Raw genomic sequence first — 20,420 nt, 5'->3', positions numbered from 1 at the left:
GTTTAAGTGTGAGTGTGTTTTTCTATATCTATCCCTAGCAAGAAGAAAGAAGGTGAATCTGCATGTACATGTATTTATTTATTTTCTAATATATTTACTTTATTTTCACTTATTTACTTATTTATTTGTTTTACTTGTATTTTCATGTAATGTTATACATAAATTCTGAATTCCGTTTCCCCGATGAAAACAGGGGCTTTATTATTATTATGATTATTATTATTAAATCTCCCAATCTCTGCTAATACAATATAAATCCCAATCTCTTCCTTTTTTCTTCTTTATTAATATAATGATCCCCCATATATATATAAAGATTATATGAAATTAGTGAGGGCTGTGTGAATACCAAAAAAAAAGGAAAAAAAAAACACACAACTATAGGTTCAACAGACTAGAAAATAAATAGAAAAAAAAAGAGAAACAAACATATATATATATATATATATATATATAATCACAGCTAAAGAAAGAAAGATAGAAATATGAGAAAGTCTCCAGATGTTACGGTAACTGCTAATAACAATTCCGCCCCATGGCGCAGTTCCACCCCCACAACACCCCAGATCTCATGCAATAATAATAATAATAATAATAATAATAATAATAATAATAATAATAATAATAATAATAATAATAATAATAATAATAATAATAATAATAATAATAATACTGCGGTGCCTACAGAGTCTACACTACCAACAAGGATAGGATTCGCTGCTATGCGAAGACGTAAAGAGGAAACCTTTACACAGCAACAGAAACAAGAAGGCGATAAACAGATATGGGGATTAGAATCACGTAATAGGACAAATACTCAAGGACGCATTTCTACACTACCATTAAAAGCCACGGCAGCCACAAGTCTGGGAATATCAATTGTACCTAAAGATAGTTTAACAACAACATCAGCAGCATTCCTTCCATTGTGTGAACAGCCGGGATTTCGTACAGATTTAATGCGTCGATCTGTTTTTATATTTGGTCTGCAAACAATTGAGGAATGTAGTGCCCTTTTACAATTACTTAAAACAGAGTGTGGCGCTATTGCCGGTGCCTTTCGTCTTGCCGATCACACATGGAACAATAACAGCAGTAGTGGTTTATTATGTAATACTAATGGTGGAGCCAATATCATTAGTGCTGGTATAGAAGGTCCATCCTTTAATAATACTACTAATGCTAATAGTAATAATAATAATAATAATAATAGTGGATGTGTGGTGATTTGCATAGTCTTTTACACACCTGAAAGTGCCGTCATCGCCCAACGCCTGGATAACACCGCACAAGTGTATCAAAGTCGATTTGTCGTGGAAAGTGCGACACGATTTCAAGGCGTTTCTTATCACGCAGGAACAGAGAAGGGATTTTCTCGCTATACATCATCATCATCATTATTAAATCAACGTATATCTTCCGATAATAATAATACTGTGGGAAGAGGAGGATTAATTCCCCAGCATGAACGACTTTGGCAACTCCTCTTTTCACCAATAGACGGCGGTGTGAAGATTGACTGGCGGGCGGCTGCAGCGGCTGCTGAACGTGGCGAGGCGCTTCTCATTAAACCGGTTTCTGTACTTTCTACGCCTATTGAGATTAATCAAACACGCAACAATACTACTGTAAATGTGGGAGAGGCTTATACAATGGAGAAGCGGCATAATACTAATACTACTTCTACTCATACTAATAATAGTAATAGTAATAGTGGGAGTGAGGCTGCACGGTGGTTTGATCCATCACGTACAATGCCCTCTTCGCATCTCTACACGAGTACTTCTCATATGATGAATGCTGCAGGTCATACACATACGGATGGAAGTAGTGTGGGATTTGAAATGGATGCACTTGGCCGCTCGAACACATTACAGCAGCAATACTACAGTAATCGATATGAGAGAAGAGGTAGTCATAATAGTAGTCATAGTAATAATAGTGGGAATGGTGGTTTACCATTCTTTTCATCTATTACGAGAGTGGCATCTTCACTCCTAAATATGGCATTTGGAAACAACAATAATAATAACAATACTGCTACTACTACTACTACTACTACTACTACTACTACTACTACTACTACTAATAATAATAATAATAATAATAACAATAGCAATATGAATATCCATCACAGAATGGGTGTGACTGATAGATATGATATATATCTCCCAGCCCCACTTCGTCAACGTGTGGAAACAGGAAACCATTACAATAACTCTTTATCATCATCATCATCTTCTGTTTATACCACAGGAGCAGCAAATAATAATTATGATAATGATAATAATAGTAATAGAGAGGGAAATGCCTATACTGTTATGGCCTCTCATGATGGGGCGGCGTATATTCCCCGTATGCATTCTATTGGGAATTACGTTATGGCGGTATTGCCGTTTGCAGCACCATTCATCACTCCACTCTTACGTGCGCCTGTTGCGAGAGGGAATGAAATAACAACAACAACAACGGGCTCATCACAGAGTACAGTTATAAACACTAATAATAATACTAATAGTAATAGTAGTACCACTAGAATGGATTCAGCAGGTATGATGGATACGACTAATATGTATACCTTTCATAACTACAAGAGTGAGTTGTATGATCGAAACACACCGCCATACACCACTGATTTTGGCATACAAAGACAGAAGCGATCACGCTATGGGGATGATATACGATATTACCCATTCATTCCTAATAATAATACTACTAATTATAATAGTAGTAGTAATAATAATGCCGATAATAGTAATAGTGGTAATGCGGCTTTACTAGACGAGGGAGAAGACTGGGGATTGGGTGGGGGCCTCACCACATTACAGGCAGACATCCTCACAAAACCCTTCCCAACAACAACAACATCGATGGGAAAAAGAACAGGAGGAATAACGGTTATAGCAACAGGAAAAGAAGGAAGAGAAAGTGGAGAAATACAAACAACAGAAGGTCGTGTGGTTCATACAGCTGTAAAGCCAAAAGTGCAGATCAGTCCACAAGCGAGTAATGACAGTGTACGGGCGTATGTGGCCCAACACGTACGATTACGTCCATTGGAGACTTCAGATATTCATGCAGGGCCGTTATTTAGATCATCATCATCACAAGAGCAACAACAACAAAGAGAAGTACTAAGAGGAGGAGGAGTGTTTTCTTCTTCTTCCTTTTCACTGAGTGGTTTGCTACGTCAGGCTCGTTCATTGTATGATGATATACTTCAGCCATGATAACACTATATATATATATATATATATATAGAGTGAACAGAGAATTATAGGACTAAGACAGAGACGATGTGGGGGAACGAATAAAGAGTTTAAAAAATAAAATAATCGAAAACAGAGAAGAAAAACAAAAAACAAAAATAATACAGAGCAAAAATAAAAAGAAGAGGAATTTGGGTGGATAATAAAATATAATAGAAGCATCAATAAAATATTATTTGATTTATTAACAACATATATATATGGATGTATTTCTATTTCTATGCTTATTTTTACTTATTTTTATTTTTCCGTTATTCTTTTTTATTCCTCTTTTACTCTTCTTGCAATATACTGCTGTAATGACCTATCTCCCTTTCAATAGTTTGTCTATTTGTACCAATCACCACATAAATACATTGAATATATATATATATATATATATATATTTATGTATATATGGATGTATATATATAATATATCACACCTCTCTCTCTCTCTCTTTCTCTCTATTATTTATTCCTTTTCATCTGGATTATATATATAAGAATAGCAATAAGGAAGTTACACAGGTTAAACAAACCACAAACAAACAAAACCCATATACACTCTCTTACCTCTTTACATTTCCATTACACTCTTAACAACAACACCCCATCAACACACACACACAGTCAAAACTCTCCTATTTATTTAATTATATATATGCCGTACGTTATTGTGAATTGCACCTTCAATCCCCCCACCCTCGCCATTACTGGCGCTCAACTGCGACAAGAGACCATTGATCACCTTGAGAAGTCCATCCCACAGTGCACGACAACCAGCAGCAGCAACAGCAATGCCGTAAACGGCACAACTGCCAAGTTTACCCTTTCCGAGAGTCAACCGCAGACGTGGCATATGTCTATTGGGCAGCAGTACTGCGATCAGCGGGGGCGGTGTGTCGTGTTTGCCGCCGTGGCGCAGGCATTGCAGGCGGAGGGATGGACATTGCGGACCACAAATGCCGTTTCATGGGAAAATGAAAAGGACGTCACTCGACTTTTCTTCTGGAGATCCGGTTAAGTAGATTGAAGAAGGGAAGAAGTAAGATATGGATAATAAAATGGAATTTGTATATATATATATATATATATATATATATATATTGTATATACGAAACCCAGAAAAAAAAAACGAAAAGAGAAAGGACGAGAAAAGAGAAGAGATGGAATGTATGTACATATTTTTTTTTATTTTTATGTGTGCATATATTTTTGTATGTATGTATATGTAATGGAAACGAGATGAATTTGCGTACAGCTAGAGAGGGAGGCAAAAATAGCACACACAAATAAATAACACAAAACACAAAAATACGAAGAAAGAAAGAAAAAAAAAGAAACAAAAGAGGAATGAAGAAGAGAGAGAAAAGAAGAAGTATAGAAGGAAAGAGTAGTGTTTGAATTGGCGTAAAAGCGAAAAAAAAAAACAATATCAACAAACGAATAGCAATAGCAGTAAGACTGTAAACAAGAGAAAATGAAGGAAAAAGAAATGTCGTTATTGAATGATAATAAGACGAAGGGAACCAAAAAAAAAAAAAGAGAAGGGTAATTATATCCTTAAAAAGGCAGTACTAAAGAAAGAGCGAGAAAAAACAAAAAAAAGGGAAAGAGTACGTAGTGAAGCAAATAAATGTGCCATTGGAAGGAAATAAGCTTTTTACTGGTGATATTGAAATGATAATAATGAGCCATGAGCGCATATTATGATCGTTTTGTTTTGTTTTATTTTTCTTTTTCCCTATATTTCCTTTTCTCTTCTCTTTTCTTCTCTTCTTTTTTTCTTCAACGCGTATTACTGCTGTGCTTTTCTGTATGTGTGTGTTTCTGTGTATACGTTTCTTAAAAAATAAACAAACAAGGGACAGTTTCTTATGAATCTCGTCATTCAAATGGAATTGAAAAGAACCCTATTACCATATATATATATTTCTATACTGCTCTACTTTATGACTCTCTTTTCTTTTTTCGTTTCTTTTCTTTTTATTATTATCTCTGATAATCCCATATACTGTATAAATATCTTCACCTCTAATAATAATAATACAGTAATATTACTATATATATATATATATATATATATATATTCATATCCAAATAGGGAGAGAGAAAGAGAGAAATATCCCACACACATTTCTATTATTACTATCTATCTATCTGTATCTATCTGTATATATATATATATATATATATATATATATATATATATATATATGTATATGCATGTATAGTCCTATAAAAGACAAAACCACACCATGTATCCCATTACCACTATTCTGTGTAGTATACTTATATGCAGTTTAACGTTATGTTTGGCGTATTTCTGTGCGGCTGCCGTCTCTGCTCTCTTAGCGGCCTCTCGTCGTTTTATTCCACCACTACCGCCTGTGTTATGGATGCTTCTCACTGGCACACTCACCGGGGCCGTATTATCCTCCATGGCCCCTATAGAAATAAAGACATGTGTACTTTCTCTCTCCACACCGGTGTTATCATTAGTGTTACCAGCCGTGGGATTAGAAATGGGGGCCCATCTCACTCCACGCACACTCGCCCCATTACGGGCCGCATTGGGAAAGTTTCTTTTTTGTTTTATTCCGATTGTGTTTGTGGGAATGACGGTGTTGGGGCGGGGGGTGTATGTCCTTCTCTTCTACATGAATACCCCAAACCATAATAATAATAATAATAATAATAATAATAATAATTTGAATACGTCCATGATGCCTTTGTGGAGTTACGCCGCATTATTTGCGAGTATTGCAGTCGAACGTTCCTCCGTGGCGTGTCTGGCAACAATTCGCAGTACACAAGCCACTGGCGTCTACTCACTCTTTGTACTTTCTGTAGCCGCCGTGCAGGATGTATTGGCGTTATTGCTATTTGTATTATGTGCTTCTCTCTTACATGCGACTGGGTCAATTTGGCGGGGATTGCAGGAATTGGCGGAAACACTTTTTACAACAACGATTGCTTCAATGTTTTTGGTGGCTGCGGCTCGTGTATTGCGATATTCACCATTATTATGGCATGAATCCCATAATTATCCACCACGAGGGAATACAAATACCAATAAAAATATAAATACAAATACAACAACAGTGAGTGGAACTGGGACGAATATAAATAGTATCAATACTACTTCTACTATAAATACTACTAATACTATTAATGTTAATACTGGCAGAGGACTCTCTATTGTACTTAGAGGATCATTACTGTGTTTGCTCTGTTTATTACTTGCGGCGTGGAGTTGGTTCACATCGAGTGAAGTATTACTGGCGGCTATTATGGCAGGATCACTTATTCACGCCGAGATACCGTTTAAACAATTAGAGGCCGCCACACAAGAGTTTCGTACATATTATAATGTGATTCTATTTACATTTATGGGATTACGAGTGACACTCAAAACAACAAATACAAATACACATTTACATACAAATATACCACAAACCATAACAAATAATACAAATACAATGACAACAAGTGAATCAACATTTCCTTCCTTCTCACCATTGGGATTATTATTAGCCGCTATTCTTCTGTTTATTGGACGAGTGTTACTTCTCTTGTTGGGTGCGTACTGTGGTATGACTGCTGTTGGAGATCTCGAGAGCTGCAAGCGAAATGATGATAATACTACAACTACAACAACAACAACAACAACAACTACTACTACTACTACTACTACTACTAATAATAATAATAATAATAATAATAATAATAATAATAATAATAATAATAATAATAATAATACGAATAATCCCAATAGTGGGAACAGTTCCAAATTGATAAGTATTAATGCCAGCAGACGACCATCACACAACGCCTTTGTCTCTTCACCCACAACCGCTAATCCTAATCCTAATAATAATACCATTGCTAATACTACTAGTAATATTAATAATACTACTGGTAGTCCCATATATTCAGTACCTCTTCCAACAACAACAACAACAAACGCAATAATAGGAGGAGGAGAAATAGCAACTCCACCTGTTGTTGTTCTTCTGGGATCACCTATGGCAAATCAAAGAGTTCGCTTGTTTATTGGATTGTGTTTTGTAACGCAATTAGCCGTTGCCCTGATGCTTGTACGGCGGGCTGTGCAGATGTTTGGCCCAACAGAAACCACCACAACATTAATGAGATCAACTGCAGCAGCGGAGGCTATTTTACCACTTGCACAGGCGTATGCTGGGAGTATTATTTTCTCCATGATGTTTGGTCCGCTTTGTTTTAGTTGGGTTTTGCATAAGATTGGAGAAGCAGGGGCGGTGCGGGCTGAGCAGCGGTTTTCATAATGAAAAAAGAAAAATAGTCTGATTTAATTATATTAAATAGATGGGTGACTTTTCTTTATACTTCAATAGGGAAGAATGGATGGATGGGTAGATAGATATAAAAGGGGGGTTAATTGGATCCTCATTGATTGGAATGAAAATAAGGAGGAAAGTTGCTATAATGTAAGAGGAAGACCTCTTATAGTTTTTTTTTTTTCGTTTGTATTGGTGTTATTATTTTGAATAACGTTAGTAGTATTAATAATGTTTGCTGTTATTATTATTATTATTATTATTATTATTATTATTTTTTTTTTTTTTGTTAATATTATCATTATGGCGATGGTACAAAGAAGGAAAAAAGGGGAGGTAAGGGAAAGTCTTGCTGTGAAGATTTGATGACTCTTGTGAAGGTACATTCCAACAGAAAAAGAACGAAAGAATTCAAGAAGATCATTTACAAATCACAATTAGTACAACGTAAACTCTGTAGAGTAGTTTTCTCTATCTATCTATGTATTATTGTTGTTCTTGTTTGATCTATCTTTCTAATGATCAATTCTTCTGACTGCAGCTTCTCGGATTACTTCTTCTTTTGTTTTTCCCATCGTCTTTGTATACGTTATAACAATCACTATATACAGATATGTATATACATATCTTTATACTTTTCTATACATTTCTATACTTTTGTGCGTGTAATACCATATACTACTTATCTTAGTCGATTGCTATTACTATTATTATTATTATTATTTTTATTGCTTGATTATTGCTTTATATTTTTATGTTTTTGGGTATATATAGTGTACAGAAAAACATGCACTCCTTCTCCTTATTAAACAATTATCCTCTCTTCCTTTTTATTTAAATACACTTGATATTACGCATATATATATATATATATATATATATATATATATAGAGAGAGAAACAAAAAAGAATAAGAAAATTAAAAGAGAATTAAATAACAAAAACAAAAAACAACAACCACAAGAGAAACGTGTAAAAAAACAAAAAATGCACGGAAGTGAAAATTACACACGCCGTCGCGATTACGTCTCTACAGATGCACGGAAGTTATACATCACACTACGTGTTGCGGCTCTTTTACTGTGGGTTCCACACACTATAGCCTCACTCTACGTTGCCGTTAGTACACCTGGCCTTAATACGACTACTTCTATTCTCCACGTACTCTCCTTGAATTTCTTTGTTATTGCGCTAACGTATTATACGGCGGTGTATAAACAGTGTGGGGATTACTTGTTAATTGGATCGTGGTTGTTGGGGGTATTCAGTGACTCTATTTGGACCATGGCAATTGTTGCTAATAATAGTAATAGTAATAATAATAATAATAATAATAATAATAATAATAATAGTAATAATAGTAATAATGCATTTCAAGAAGTATTACCATCCTCTTCATCGTTATTATTAACAGGAATGTCAGTTCCCACATCCACTATGCCCATAAAAGGAAGGATATCAACATCAATATTAACATCACAACCGAAAGATTTTCACCTCTTATGGATTATTGTCGCCATGTCACATGGCGCCATTGGTGGACTCTTATGCAAATTAAAAGACATGGACGAGGATCGCTATTACCCCGCCCACTCTATTGGAGAACGGCTTTATGTGGTGGTGCCTTTTTGCACTGGACAGTGGCTGGCGTTTCTTATTAAGAATGGCTGGCGTGGTATTATCGTGGAAAACCTCACCATTCTTCTCTCACTTGGGATGGTGGGGTATTGTGTGATTAGTTATAAATTACTGCAGGAACACACTTCACTGGTGCGAGGGGATTTAATTGGATTTCTGATGGATCTGTTAACAACTTCGTTTGGGGTGGTGTTTGCGGCTGTGGTGTTTGGGAGTATTTTTGTTACGATGCTTGCCGTGCCTTTTCTTAAATCGCTCTTTTCATTGAATGCACTTGTGAGTTCACTGGGAATTGTACTGGAGGTTATCGTCTATGAATTGTATTGAGAGAGGGAGAGAGGGGGAAAAAGAAATATAAATAAATAAATAAATAAATAAATAAATAAATAAATAAAAATATATATATATATATTGGTATCCTTTACAAGGAAAAAAAGGAAAATACAAAAAAGAGTGAGAGAACGAGAAGAGGCAGAGGGAAAAGGTAAAAAGAAAAAGAAGCCATATAATAATAATAATAATAATAATAATAATAATAATAATAATAATAATAATAATAATAATAATAATAATAATAATAATAATAATAATAATAATAATAATAATAATAATGTTAAGACAAAAACAAAAAGGATGACTCTATCTGTGCGTGTTTAAGAGTGTATGGTAATGGGAGGTGTAAGAATTTTTTTAATTTGTATTATATTAGTCTATTTCTTTTTTCTTTTTCTCTGTTTGTTTGTTTGGCATAACGACTACTGCGGAGCTTGTTAACGTTGATAATGGGCAGAGTGAATATATTGTTTTATTCTGTTTCTTTTTTCTTCCTTTTTGTATTTTAGAGAATTTCTTTATGTTTCTATTTTCGATTTACATCATTTCCCTTTTTTTATCTTCTGTTTTTTTTCCTTTTTTTTGCGTCGTCGTCGTCTTTATATTCTTCCAGTATATATATATATATATTTCTATGTATATATTATTTATATTTATATTTACTGTATATAAATATATATCATATAATTTATTTCTCTTTTCTTCTTATTCTTCTCGAACTTTAGTGGTCTACTACTACGAGATCACTGCCAAATATATTACTATTACTATTACTACTGCCTTGTGAAGAATAGTGATGTAAGTATATTCTTGCTAATTAAACTCACTGTAATGAACTCCCCCCTAAAAATATGAATAAATACTTCTTCTGTTTATACGACTGTTATTTCTTATTTGTTTTGTTATATATATAATAAAATAGTGTTACAAAGGTTCGTGTGTAACCCACAAAAGAAAGAAAAACAAAACAAAACACACACACACACACAAATCAAAGAGTCTCCTTTCACCATAAGGCCATTACCATAAAAAAGAAACAAACAATCAAGGGACACTATTAATATATTATTATTATTATTATTATTATTATTATTATTATTATTATTATTATTATTATTATTATTATTATTATTATTATTATTATTATTATTATTATTATTATTTAGTCATGTCCTACTTTACGGTCTATCACGGCAATAACGAGGCCACTATGTTTAACGCCGACTGCACCACCGGCTCATTACTCAGTCGGATGCTTCAAATGCTCCTCCCGCACAATTCCCCGTACACCCGCCTCGAGCTCCTCCCACTGCCGTTTGTGTTTGAATACTTCCGCCCGCCCATCTCGCGCGGGTCCGCAAGTGTGAGCACCAGAGGCGGCGGCCAGTCGCCAACGCAGCAGGACATCTCGCAGGAGTGTTGTAATCCCACAGTCGTGAAGGGACCGCCGTTTACGGGCGTCTTTCCACTTGTTGGACTCGCCACTCGACCACTGGAGAGTTATGCCGATGCGCTATTTACAAATATCACTAATACGATTCCATCATCCACGGCCACAGCAGCGGCGGCAGCGGCGGGGATTCCATCCATGTTGGGAAGTACATCGACGTGTTCGTTTGGGCCGCCGATGCCATTGCAGAATTGTTTTGTTTTGCTGGGATGTCGACATATGAATGAACGGCATAATAATAATAATAGTAATAATAGTAATGGATGTGGGACTACGACTTCACCCACACACAATGCTAATACTAATACTAATGCTAATACGATGGCGGGAAAGATGACTCCCACAACGGGACGAAAACAGGGACATGGCAGTGAAGTAGGACTAAAAGAACAACAATTTGCCGCACTTCGTCGGGCACAATTAATTGCCAACGCCCCTATTATTACACAAAACACACAAAGTGGAACGCAATCCGTTAGTAATAGATCTTCCACACCACAACCACAAAGTGGCAGTACAAGCGGCGGCGGTGTTGTGGCCACACCTGCAGATTGTGCCCAAATAGTGGCGTACAAGAATGGAATTATGCCATTTGATAAAAGTGCCGCACCATGGCGAAAGGCATTTAGTCAATACCTTACTTCTATGCTTCAATCCACTAATAATACCACAGCAGGAGGGGAAGGCACAAGCCATAATAACAATAATAATAATAATAATAATACCGATACGGTTCAACCAAAACAAAATGGTGAAAACGCCTCCAGCACACATTTCTCTTTGCAGGCAGCGTCATTATTATTAGATGAAAGGCCGCAGCGGGCGGTGTTACTTCCACCAGCTGCTACAGGTATATTTAATATGCCTATGCCGCCTATTACGGGATATGATGTTCTCTGGCGTGGTACCGGTGGGGAACACATACGATTACAGGAGGCGCTAGATGAGAGAGTTATCACAGATACGGATGCAAAGAAAAAGAAACCGAAACGTGCGTGAAAAAGGATAGAAAGAAAGAAGAGTAGTAAGCACAAACACTACAATCAGTTTTATTTTGCAATGTACAAGAATATCAATACCATACCATACCAGTAAAACGAAGAAAAAAGACAAGAAAAACAACAGACAAGTTCCCCTACTCCATTTTATTATTGGGTTCATTGTCATTGGAATTTTTCTTTTTAGAAAAATAATACTGTTATTGCAAAGCCATGCGATCTCTTTTTATTTTCCTTGGTAATCTTCTTTGCAATATATATCTATATATATCTGATTCTCTTTTTCTTTTTGTTCTTCTAGATAGCTTCTTTTAAATCGGGTTTTACGGATGTAGAAGTAAAAGAGAATGGCATTGATATTTTTCATTCTTCTAAGGGTTCTGATTTATTACCTAAAAAGTACCGATAAAGGCATATGTGAAAACAAGTGTTGTTGTATCACTTTCGGATAATGACAGTAATAATTCTTTTGACGATTCCACAGTAACGGAGATGAAATGTGGGATTTCATCATGGCATAATACTTTGCAAAAGTCTTCCCATTTAGGTTTGGGATCTGCTTCTACTTCTAGTGATATATATTTCAATATGGGTAATAGATCTCTAAGAGATTTACAAGAAACCACAAAGAAACCGTTTTCAACATTGCATCTGTCGAGTATATTTAATAAAGGAGAGATGACCTCTTCTTATTCTACTTCTATTGGCAACGGTGTTGCTGCCGAATCTAGGGAAGTTATTTCTCACTTTTATCTTATCGCTTTGGTGGTGGCCGAGTAAAGAAACAGAAGAAGAACAAGAAGATAATGAGAAGGAGGCGAATTTACTAGAAATGACTGTAAAAGAGGCAAAAGAGGAGTTATTACGTTTACATATGTATTATGATCCTTCACGGGCTGCACAAATGATGGACGGCATTGCCATTGTCATCATCATCTATAGATAGTGAAATCTGGAAAAAAGAAATGGATACTCTTCTTGCGGATCCAAATAAGAAGAAAGAGAGAAATGCATCTACATCCATAGGAAAGAGTATGGAAGGGTATCGTACAATTGTGCCAATAGAGGATGATTGGAATGAGGCAATTCGTCGCGGTATTCCACCTATTCTTATTCTGCGATTTACACTATGGGTATATACCGTTTGGTACTATCATTATGGAGAGAATGGGAATAGGACATCCATGACGATTGAAGGTAATAATAATAATAATAATAATAATAATAATAATAATAATAATAATAATAATAATAATAATAATAATAATAATAATAAAACTAAATAACAGGGATTTATATGCGGCGGTGTCGTGCCACTTTTCACCCGAAACGTTTCTAAAGAGACTTTGTCGTGATATTCTTTTCAGTCGAGATGCTGTAATAACTAGTACGATTACTAGTGATAATACTGCGGATATTGACCCTTTTCCCTCTTTACATCATGACTGGTGGTGGCCTGTTGGTATACCTAAAAATGGGAGAAATGGGAAAAATAGTGCTGCGGATAGTAGTTATAACAGAGACATGAGAAAGCCTGATAAATACTATAATCAGAATAACGATGGTGATAGTAACAATCGTAATGATGTTATTATGGGTGATGGGGACAATAATGAAAAGAGCGAGTTGTATTTTAATTACTATAATGATGACGATTCGGATTCTTGTGATGAGGATGGAGATGATCTATGGGAGCTGCATATGCATCAGAATAATACTCCAGTATTAAATTCGAAACAAATATCGGGTCCCATACTTTTTCTTTTTAAGTAAATCATTACTGTTTTCCCCCACTGTACTCTATTAATAAACTCCCTTTTTTTCTTTTATCATATATATATATATATATGGTAATCTATATCTCTGTATTATTATTATTATTATTATTATTATTATTATTATTATTATTATTATTATTATTATTATTATTATTATTATTATTATTATTATTATTATTATTATTATTATGTAATATTGGGTGTGGAAGGAACGAAACTAAAAAAAAATTCCCCACTACATCTTTCTCTCTTTGTCTTACACAGTGACTTGCACAGTGTATTTTGGCGATTGCTCTCCCTCTTTTTCATCTGATGAGATTGCTGTTTATTACAGACTGTGTTTCCTTCTGTATTATGTATCTTTCTTCCATGCCCAGAGTTATTACTACTAATGTCACCACCTATTGCTCATATATATTATTCTCTTCTCTTTTTATTATTTCTTTGCGACTATTTTTTCGCAATATACAACAATAATAATAATAATAAGGAAAAAGAAAAAGAAAGAGGAAGAACAGGAATAAAGAGAAATCGAGAGAAGCCATCAGCACAGGACACACACCACCCCACACCATCCCCTTTGTCTCTTCTCTCTATCTTTATCTCTCTGTATATCTTACACATATTAATTACCCATCCACCACTGTTATTACTACTACTGATACTAATACTATTACAACCCCCAACTATTACAAGTAGTAGTCCTACGCATAGTCGAAAAAAAAAAAAGCCCAATACCCCACCACACACAATATTATTATTATTATTATTATTATTATTATTATTATTATTATTATTATTATTATTATTATTATTATTATTATTATTATTATTATTATTATTATTATAGTGTATTGTGGATTGCATGTACTTCCCTGCCCGTCTCTGTCGATCGCCTGTCAGCAGTCGAATGGGCCGGACCGTCGGGGTGTTTGACCGCCGCGGCCGCTTCAGCACCGACGAGGCCGCCGCCGCCCTGCAGCTGGACGCCGCCTACACCGCCGCCCTCTACCGCCCGCTGCACTACACATTTTGTGTGGGCGGCCAGCACTACCCCGCCGAGCAGGGCCGAGTGAGTCGGCCAGGGAGCCGCAGCTCGGCGAGGGGGCAGTTGTTTCCACTCTACAGGCGGAATAAGCGGCTGCAGCGGCAGTTGATGGAGTTGGACAGGCGAACCATCACCACAGAGTGAGCGAGTGAGTGGGAATAAGGGTGAGAGAGAGAGTTGGGAATGCATGGTACGTGTTTGTTTGTATGATTGTGGATGTGTGTGGCTGTGAGAGAGAGAGTGGTTAGGAGGTGCTGTCATGGAGTCTATGCATTACATTGCTCTCTGTTTAAATCTCTCTTTTTGTGTTGAGATAGGTTGCCATATATATGAATTTGTGTTTTGTTTATTATTATTATTATTATTATTATTATTATTATTATTATTATTATTATTATTATTATTATTATTATTATTATTATTTGTTATTATGTATTCTTTTGCTGTGTTTTACATAATTTCATTTTCTTTTTTCTTTGTTTTTTTTCTTCTTTTCTCTCTTTCTTGTCATTATTGTGAATATGATGATAATAAAAATTATCATATTATGCATAAGCTACTTGTGTGGCGTAAAAAAAAAGGAAAACAAAAAACAACAACATCAAAGAGGCTAACAAAGAGTAGTTTCTCACATACAAGTATACAAAGGAAAAAGAAAAAGAAAAAGGAGCTAAAGTAAAAAAAAAAAAGAAAATTTCTGAATAAAAAAGTGATCTACTTGTTTATTTTTGTACATTTACAGGGCAGGAAGGGAAAAAGAATTAAAAGGAAAAAAAAAGAAGAAAAGACTGAGTAGGACCAAAACCAAGAAACCAACAACAACAACAGGAAAGCAAACATAACCGCAAGAATAAAAGGCAGGAAAGGAGCGGACTGAAGAAACAATACCGCCCAGAAAGATATCCATCAACCTCTGGAGTTCGTACATTTATTTATTTATTATTAATCCGTATCTTTAGTTGCAAACAGTTCTCTCTGCAAAATTTGCGGAGAGTGTCAAAGTGAATGAGCAGAGAAGAGATTGATACACCATGCTCTTTACTGAGCTTAGCGAAGCAGTCACGAGGCGTTGAGAAAACCACCACAAGTAGTGATGTCCTCTGTGAAAAGGAACAAGGAAAGAAAAACAATGGGGATCAACGTATCGGAGAAGATCGAAAGAATATTAGCGCTTTTGCAGCAGAGGAATTAATACAATTTTCACTAGGCGACAGTATGTTAGAGGATAATATGCCTCTTCTCTCTCCCGCACTTTCATTCCAATCATCATTGCAATCTCCTTCCTCACCAGGAATTCATCTTCCTACGGTTTTAGCAACGGATATACCCACTTCAAACCCTCAACGTCACGATAATGAATCTCGCAAAGATCGTGCAGTTCATCGTTCCAATAAACAACAAGGCCGAGTCTCATTATCGGCACTTCGTTCTATTCGTGATCGCATGGGACAATTACTGGATCGCCAAGAGGAGTCCTTTCGTGAGATGGATCTCTTTACGCAAAGCAATTCTCTCTCATCCTCACTAGACAGAGGAGAACGATATGATAAGCGGCGATTATCACTATCACCATCGCCAGAAGGTTCTAGTATCTGTTTATCGTGGAAATTACCCCAAACCGCCTCTAAAATACAAAGAGACGCGGAAAGGAATGTTACATCACTCGCCGATACCATTTCCATCGCCTGTTCCTCACCACAGGCCCACTCCATCACATTATGCCGGCAAACATCTATCGTGCCTGTCTGTGCGCATGAAATGACAGAGGAGGAAGAGCAGAAGGTACTGGAAAAACTACAGAAACAACAACAACAACAACAAGAACATGAAAAACAATTCGAAGAAGGAGTTGAAGCTCTACATGCACGAAGTAATGAGGCCTCCACAGATCCCAGTGACGTTGTTATGCTGCAAACAATTGTGAGTAGTACAACAGTAGATGCTCCCTTCTCTCCATATCTTTCCAGTTCCCCAGTGGCATCTCCAATGGGAACGGCGAGTATTGTCGTCCCCTCCACCGCCTCTGTTCTGCGGGGCGAGAGTTTGACGAGTGTGTCGGTCTCGCCCCTCTCACGTCCACTCTCGGCGTGGTTTGAAAGTCCACAATCTGTCTATCTACAACGGCGTGAGGCCGGCAATTCATTAGAAACCCCAACACCGAATCCGAATATATCGCCACGGCAATTATCGCTTACTGGGGTTTCCGCAAATGGATTGATGCTGCAGCTGCCCCGTTCCTCATCTTCTGCCTCATCGCCGGTTCGATATGGCGTAGATGCATCCATGTCGGGACATACATGGAGTAGTTCTGGAATGTTTGAGATTAGTTTTGCTCGAAACTCCGGGTTCTCCCGATCTGGTTCTCCACCCGCTATACAGCAACAATACCAAAATCGGTTTCAACAACAACAACAACAACAAGAACAAGAGCAACGTACTTTATCACAAACGCGTAATGATAGCACGACGAGTGATGTTGTCGTGGTAAAGTCCTCCAGTGTTGAATCCAATGGTTGTGATTTCATACCCAGTTCACCACTGCAACTCGAGTGGGAGGTTGAACAGACGGTTATGGATGTCGTTACATCGCCCGAAGTCGTAAGAGGAATAACTGAAGAAATAGTAGTGGTAGAAGAAGAAATAAGAAGAAAAAAAGGAATGATGGGTGTTCCTTCTTCATTGGAAAGTAACGCGAACCCAAGTTCAACCCTCATGCCTACTAAGGAGACTAATAATAATAATAATAATAATAATAATAATAATAATAATAATAATAATAATAATACGACAAGCGTGGATCCTGTTACATCTACGCTTCTTCCTAGTTCTACGGATGCGCGTGTGGTACCGCCTGTTCATATTATGCGACGACCACCACCTGTGCCACGTAGAAACACTGCACAAACAACCAAATCATTTACAGCTTCTAGCGGTTCATCGCTTTCATTACCACAACGATCCTTATCACCACGGGATGATTTATTTCACGCCGCGGATGATGATTATGAGGAATATTACAATAACGATAATTATAATGATGATGATGATGATGATGATATTGGAGTTGCCGCATATTATCCACATCAACGCCAACGTTTGTTTGTTCCATCTCCATTACGATGGAGGAGTTCACGCAGGCACAGTTCTCGAGCCGCACTACGACGGCAAAAGCGGGCAGTTGATCTCTCTTGGGATGTCTCATCACGATTGCAGGAATTAGAAGAAATTCGAGTTTGCAATCATGAGGCATTAGAGGAGCGGGCACAGCACCAACAACAACAACAAATGGAGGAAACATCAGAGGGTGAATTGCCTAATAATATACCAGATATGAAGTTTGCCACACTGGGGAATGCGGAGGATGATGGGGATCTGTTTAACAGCAACGACAAGAATCATTATAAGAGTCCAAGTAATAGCAATGATGTAGTAGTAATGCGACGACAACGTCGAAGTCGACATCAACATCGTATGGCGGTGAGTGATTTAAATCATGTTGGGGTACAAGAAAGGGAGTTGAGGAGTTTGCGTGAAGTTGAGAGTATTGATAGTTTAGGTACCAGTCATAAGGATGGCAATAGTGAGAAGAACACAGAACATCAGGAACAACAAGAAGAAGAGGAACGGAAAGAAGAAGTGGAACAAGAAGAAAAACAACAACAACAGTCTACGGATAAGATAGAGAATGTAGAGAATAATGAGAGTAGCAGTAAAAGTCATAGTGTTACTTCATCCGTATCTTTTACGCGATCGAGTCTTGTGGTGAAGGGAGAGAAGCGTGAAAACGGTATGGCGCCATTAAGTGCCTTGGTATTATCTAACACAGAAGCCACTGGGGAGAGTCCTGTGGTGAAAAGTCATCATCATCTTAATAAGGAGGATGAAAAGGAATTGGTGGAGGATGAACACCGAAATAATGAGGAAAGTCTCTCCTTATCATCCTATGTACCTCCTCTGAGGAGGAAAGGTAATAATAATAATAATAATAATAATAATAATAATAATAATAATAATAATAATAATAATAATAATAATAATAATATCCACAAGCATTACAAGCGTGAAAAAGGACAGAAAGATGCGAATGCATTTACGAATGACGATGATGATGATGATGAAGTTACTAGTAATCATAGTACTACTACTAGTAACAGTAATAGTAATAGTAATAGTAGTAGAGAAGAACATACACATGGACGTCGTAAGCCGCGTGTACGAACCCCAACCACATCAACACCGCGTTTACTGTTAAAACGTACACCGCGATCCACAACAATGCCACAACCACAACGTGCAAATCTCGCCGCGTGGGTACGCAATCTCACACTCCATCATCCTACCCATCATTCTAGTTCAACCACCACCACCACCACAACTACTACTACTAATACCAATACTAATACTACTGGATCTACTGGTGGGAATGAAACCACGATGAAAGATACGCTTTGTGATATATTGCTATTAGGCAGTAAGAGGAAGCGGCTGGCGGCTTTACAGAAGAAGAATAAGAAGGAGGAGGAATGTGATCAGAGGGAAGAGGATTCGCAATGTAGAAGACGACGACATCTTCTTGGTAAGAAATCACGTATTGGAACGAATACTAATACTAATACGCATAATAATAATAATAATAATAATAATAATAATAATAATAATAATAATAATAAGAATGGAAATGGGGCTACTTTAATGCGACAGAATAGTGCTACAAGTGGAATCAATGGTCTACCAGCAACATCTACAATATCTACGATGAATGCATCAGCAGACACAACAACAACACCATCCTCTTTATCACCAGTACTACCGGCTACATCAACGACTGCAATACCATTACCAATAACAATGACAACAGGAGGAGGAGGAAATGAAATGTTACCTGTATTAGTAGCATTATTTTCTTCTGGTGATAATAAGACTGTTTCGAATGATCATAAGAGAAGTGATGAATTGGATGTACATAATAATAATAATGCTAATACTGCAGTTGCTAATCTTACTAATACTACTACTACTACTACTACTACTACTACACATATTCATTGTATTACTGGTGCGATTCCCTCAAGTCTTGTGGCGGAGCGATCGCTCTCCTGTAGTCAACCTATTTACGCCCGTGAGACTTTACACAAAAAAGGAGTTTATCGTTCGCCCTCCACACAAGCCTCCATTAGACGATCAACATCACCGCCAATATCAGCAGCAGTAACTACAACTACTACAGTAAGTATAGTAAAGAAGGGAGAATGTCATCGTATTTTATCAAATACGTTATCTGGTAATACGACGACTAGTGTTCCTGTGTTGGGGAGTGGTAGTGGTGGAAATAATAATAATAATAATAATAATAATAATAATAATAATAATACTGGTAGTGCTGTTGGGATGCATCCACATCATCCTACCACATCTCTTACAGTATCTCGAACCGTACGCCAAGTCCCTGTTAGTTCATCCATGTTATTAACACAACAACAACAACAACGACAGTCATCCAGTACTCGAGTTTCACCGGCTTCACTGCAGGAATCACGTCCACGTGGAGTTGGTGTGACGTTTCCGGATGTTTACGAAGATGTCTTGTGTGAAAACTCCAATAG

The 20,420-nt window shown here is 36.8% G+C and overlaps 9 protein-coding genes across 9 annotated transcripts in view; all 9 read left to right on the top strand.

Moving 5' to 3' along the window:
* Window positions 1–485: 485 nt before the first annotated feature.
* LSM04_000502 (uncharacterized protein) lies at window positions 486–3,230 on the top strand (the record flags this gene model as incomplete). Its single annotated transcript, XM_067330605.1, has 1 exon — window positions 486–3,230. The coding sequence occupies one exon, from the start codon at window positions 486–488 to the stop codon at window positions 3,228–3,230; it is 2,745 nt and encodes a 914-aa protein (XP_067190272.1).
* Window positions 3,231–3,911: 681 nt separating this feature from the next.
* Window positions 3,912–4,274, top strand: LSM04_004006 (uncharacterized protein; the record flags this gene model as incomplete). The annotated part of the gene is made up of 1 exon (XM_067330593.1): window positions 3,912–4,274. One exon carries the CDS (start codon window positions 3,912–3,914, stop codon window positions 4,272–4,274), a length of 363 nt encoding a protein of 120 aa, XP_067190305.1.
* Window positions 4,275–5,508: 1,234 nt separating this feature from the next.
* On the top strand, window positions 5,509–7,560 carry LSM04_000579 (uncharacterized protein; the record flags this gene model as incomplete). Its single annotated transcript, XM_067330582.1, has 1 exon — window positions 5,509–7,560. One exon carries the CDS (start codon window positions 5,509–5,511, stop codon window positions 7,558–7,560), a length of 2,052 nt encoding a protein of 683 aa, XP_067190273.1.
* Window positions 7,561–8,559: 999 nt separating this feature from the next.
* Window positions 8,560–9,537, top strand: LSM04_003075 (uncharacterized protein; the record flags this gene model as incomplete). Its single annotated transcript, XM_067330571.1, has 1 exon — window positions 8,560–9,537. One exon carries the CDS (start codon window positions 8,560–8,562, stop codon window positions 9,535–9,537), a length of 978 nt encoding a protein of 325 aa, XP_067190298.1.
* A 1,174-nt stretch (window positions 9,538–10,711) lies between these two features.
* LSM04_002397 (uncharacterized protein) lies at window positions 10,712–11,992 on the top strand (the record flags this gene model as incomplete). Its single annotated transcript, XM_067330560.1, has 1 exon — window positions 10,712–11,992. The coding sequence occupies one exon, from the start codon at window positions 10,712–10,714 to the stop codon at window positions 11,990–11,992; it is 1,281 nt and encodes a 426-aa protein (XP_067190293.1).
* A 491-nt stretch (window positions 11,993–12,483) lies between these two features.
* LSM04_007390 (uncharacterized protein) lies at window positions 12,484–12,937 on the top strand (the record flags this gene model as incomplete). The annotated part of the gene is made up of 2 exons (XM_067330549.1): window positions 12,484–12,649; window positions 12,780–12,937. The coding sequence occupies 2 exons, from the start codon at window positions 12,484–12,486 to the stop codon at window positions 12,935–12,937; spliced, it is 324 nt and encodes a 107-aa protein (XP_067190336.1).
* Window positions 12,938–13,025: 88 nt separating this feature from the next.
* Window positions 13,026–13,764, top strand: LSM04_004675 (uncharacterized protein; the record flags this gene model as incomplete). Its single annotated transcript, XM_067330538.1, has 2 exons — window positions 13,026–13,124; window positions 13,333–13,764. 2 exons carry the CDS (start codon window positions 13,026–13,028, stop codon window positions 13,762–13,764), a joined length of 531 nt encoding a protein of 176 aa, XP_067190313.1.
* Window positions 13,765–14,634: 870 nt separating this feature from the next.
* LSM04_002926 (uncharacterized protein) lies at window positions 14,635–14,961 on the top strand (the record flags this gene model as incomplete). Its single annotated transcript, XM_067330527.1, has 1 exon — window positions 14,635–14,961. One exon carries the CDS (start codon window positions 14,635–14,637, stop codon window positions 14,959–14,961), a length of 327 nt encoding a protein of 108 aa, XP_067190295.1.
* An 861-nt stretch (window positions 14,962–15,822) lies between these two features.
* Window positions 15,823–20,420, top strand: part of LSM04_005538 (uncharacterized protein) — a gene marked incomplete at both ends in the record, with an annotated part of 5,718 nt that continues 1,120 nt past the window's right edge. The window contains 2 exons of the mRNA XM_067330516.1: window positions 15,823–18,762; window positions 18,892–20,420. The exon at window positions 18,892–20,420 is cut by the window's right edge and continues 1,120 nt beyond it. Of these exons, the coding sequence (XP_067190324.1) occupies window positions 15,823–18,762; window positions 18,892–20,420 (4,469 nt within the window). The remainder of the gene's footprint in view (window positions 18,763–18,891) is intronic.

The sequence above is a fragment of the Trypanosoma melophagium genome (assembly GCF_022059095.1).
Source record: "Trypanosoma melophagium isolate St. Kilda chromosome Unknown ctg28segment0, whole genome shotgun sequence".
NCBI classification, from domain to species: domain Eukaryota; phylum Euglenozoa; class Kinetoplastea; order Trypanosomatida; family Trypanosomatidae; genus Trypanosoma; species Trypanosoma melophagium.
This window is presented reverse-complemented; position numbering and strand designations above follow the sequence as displayed.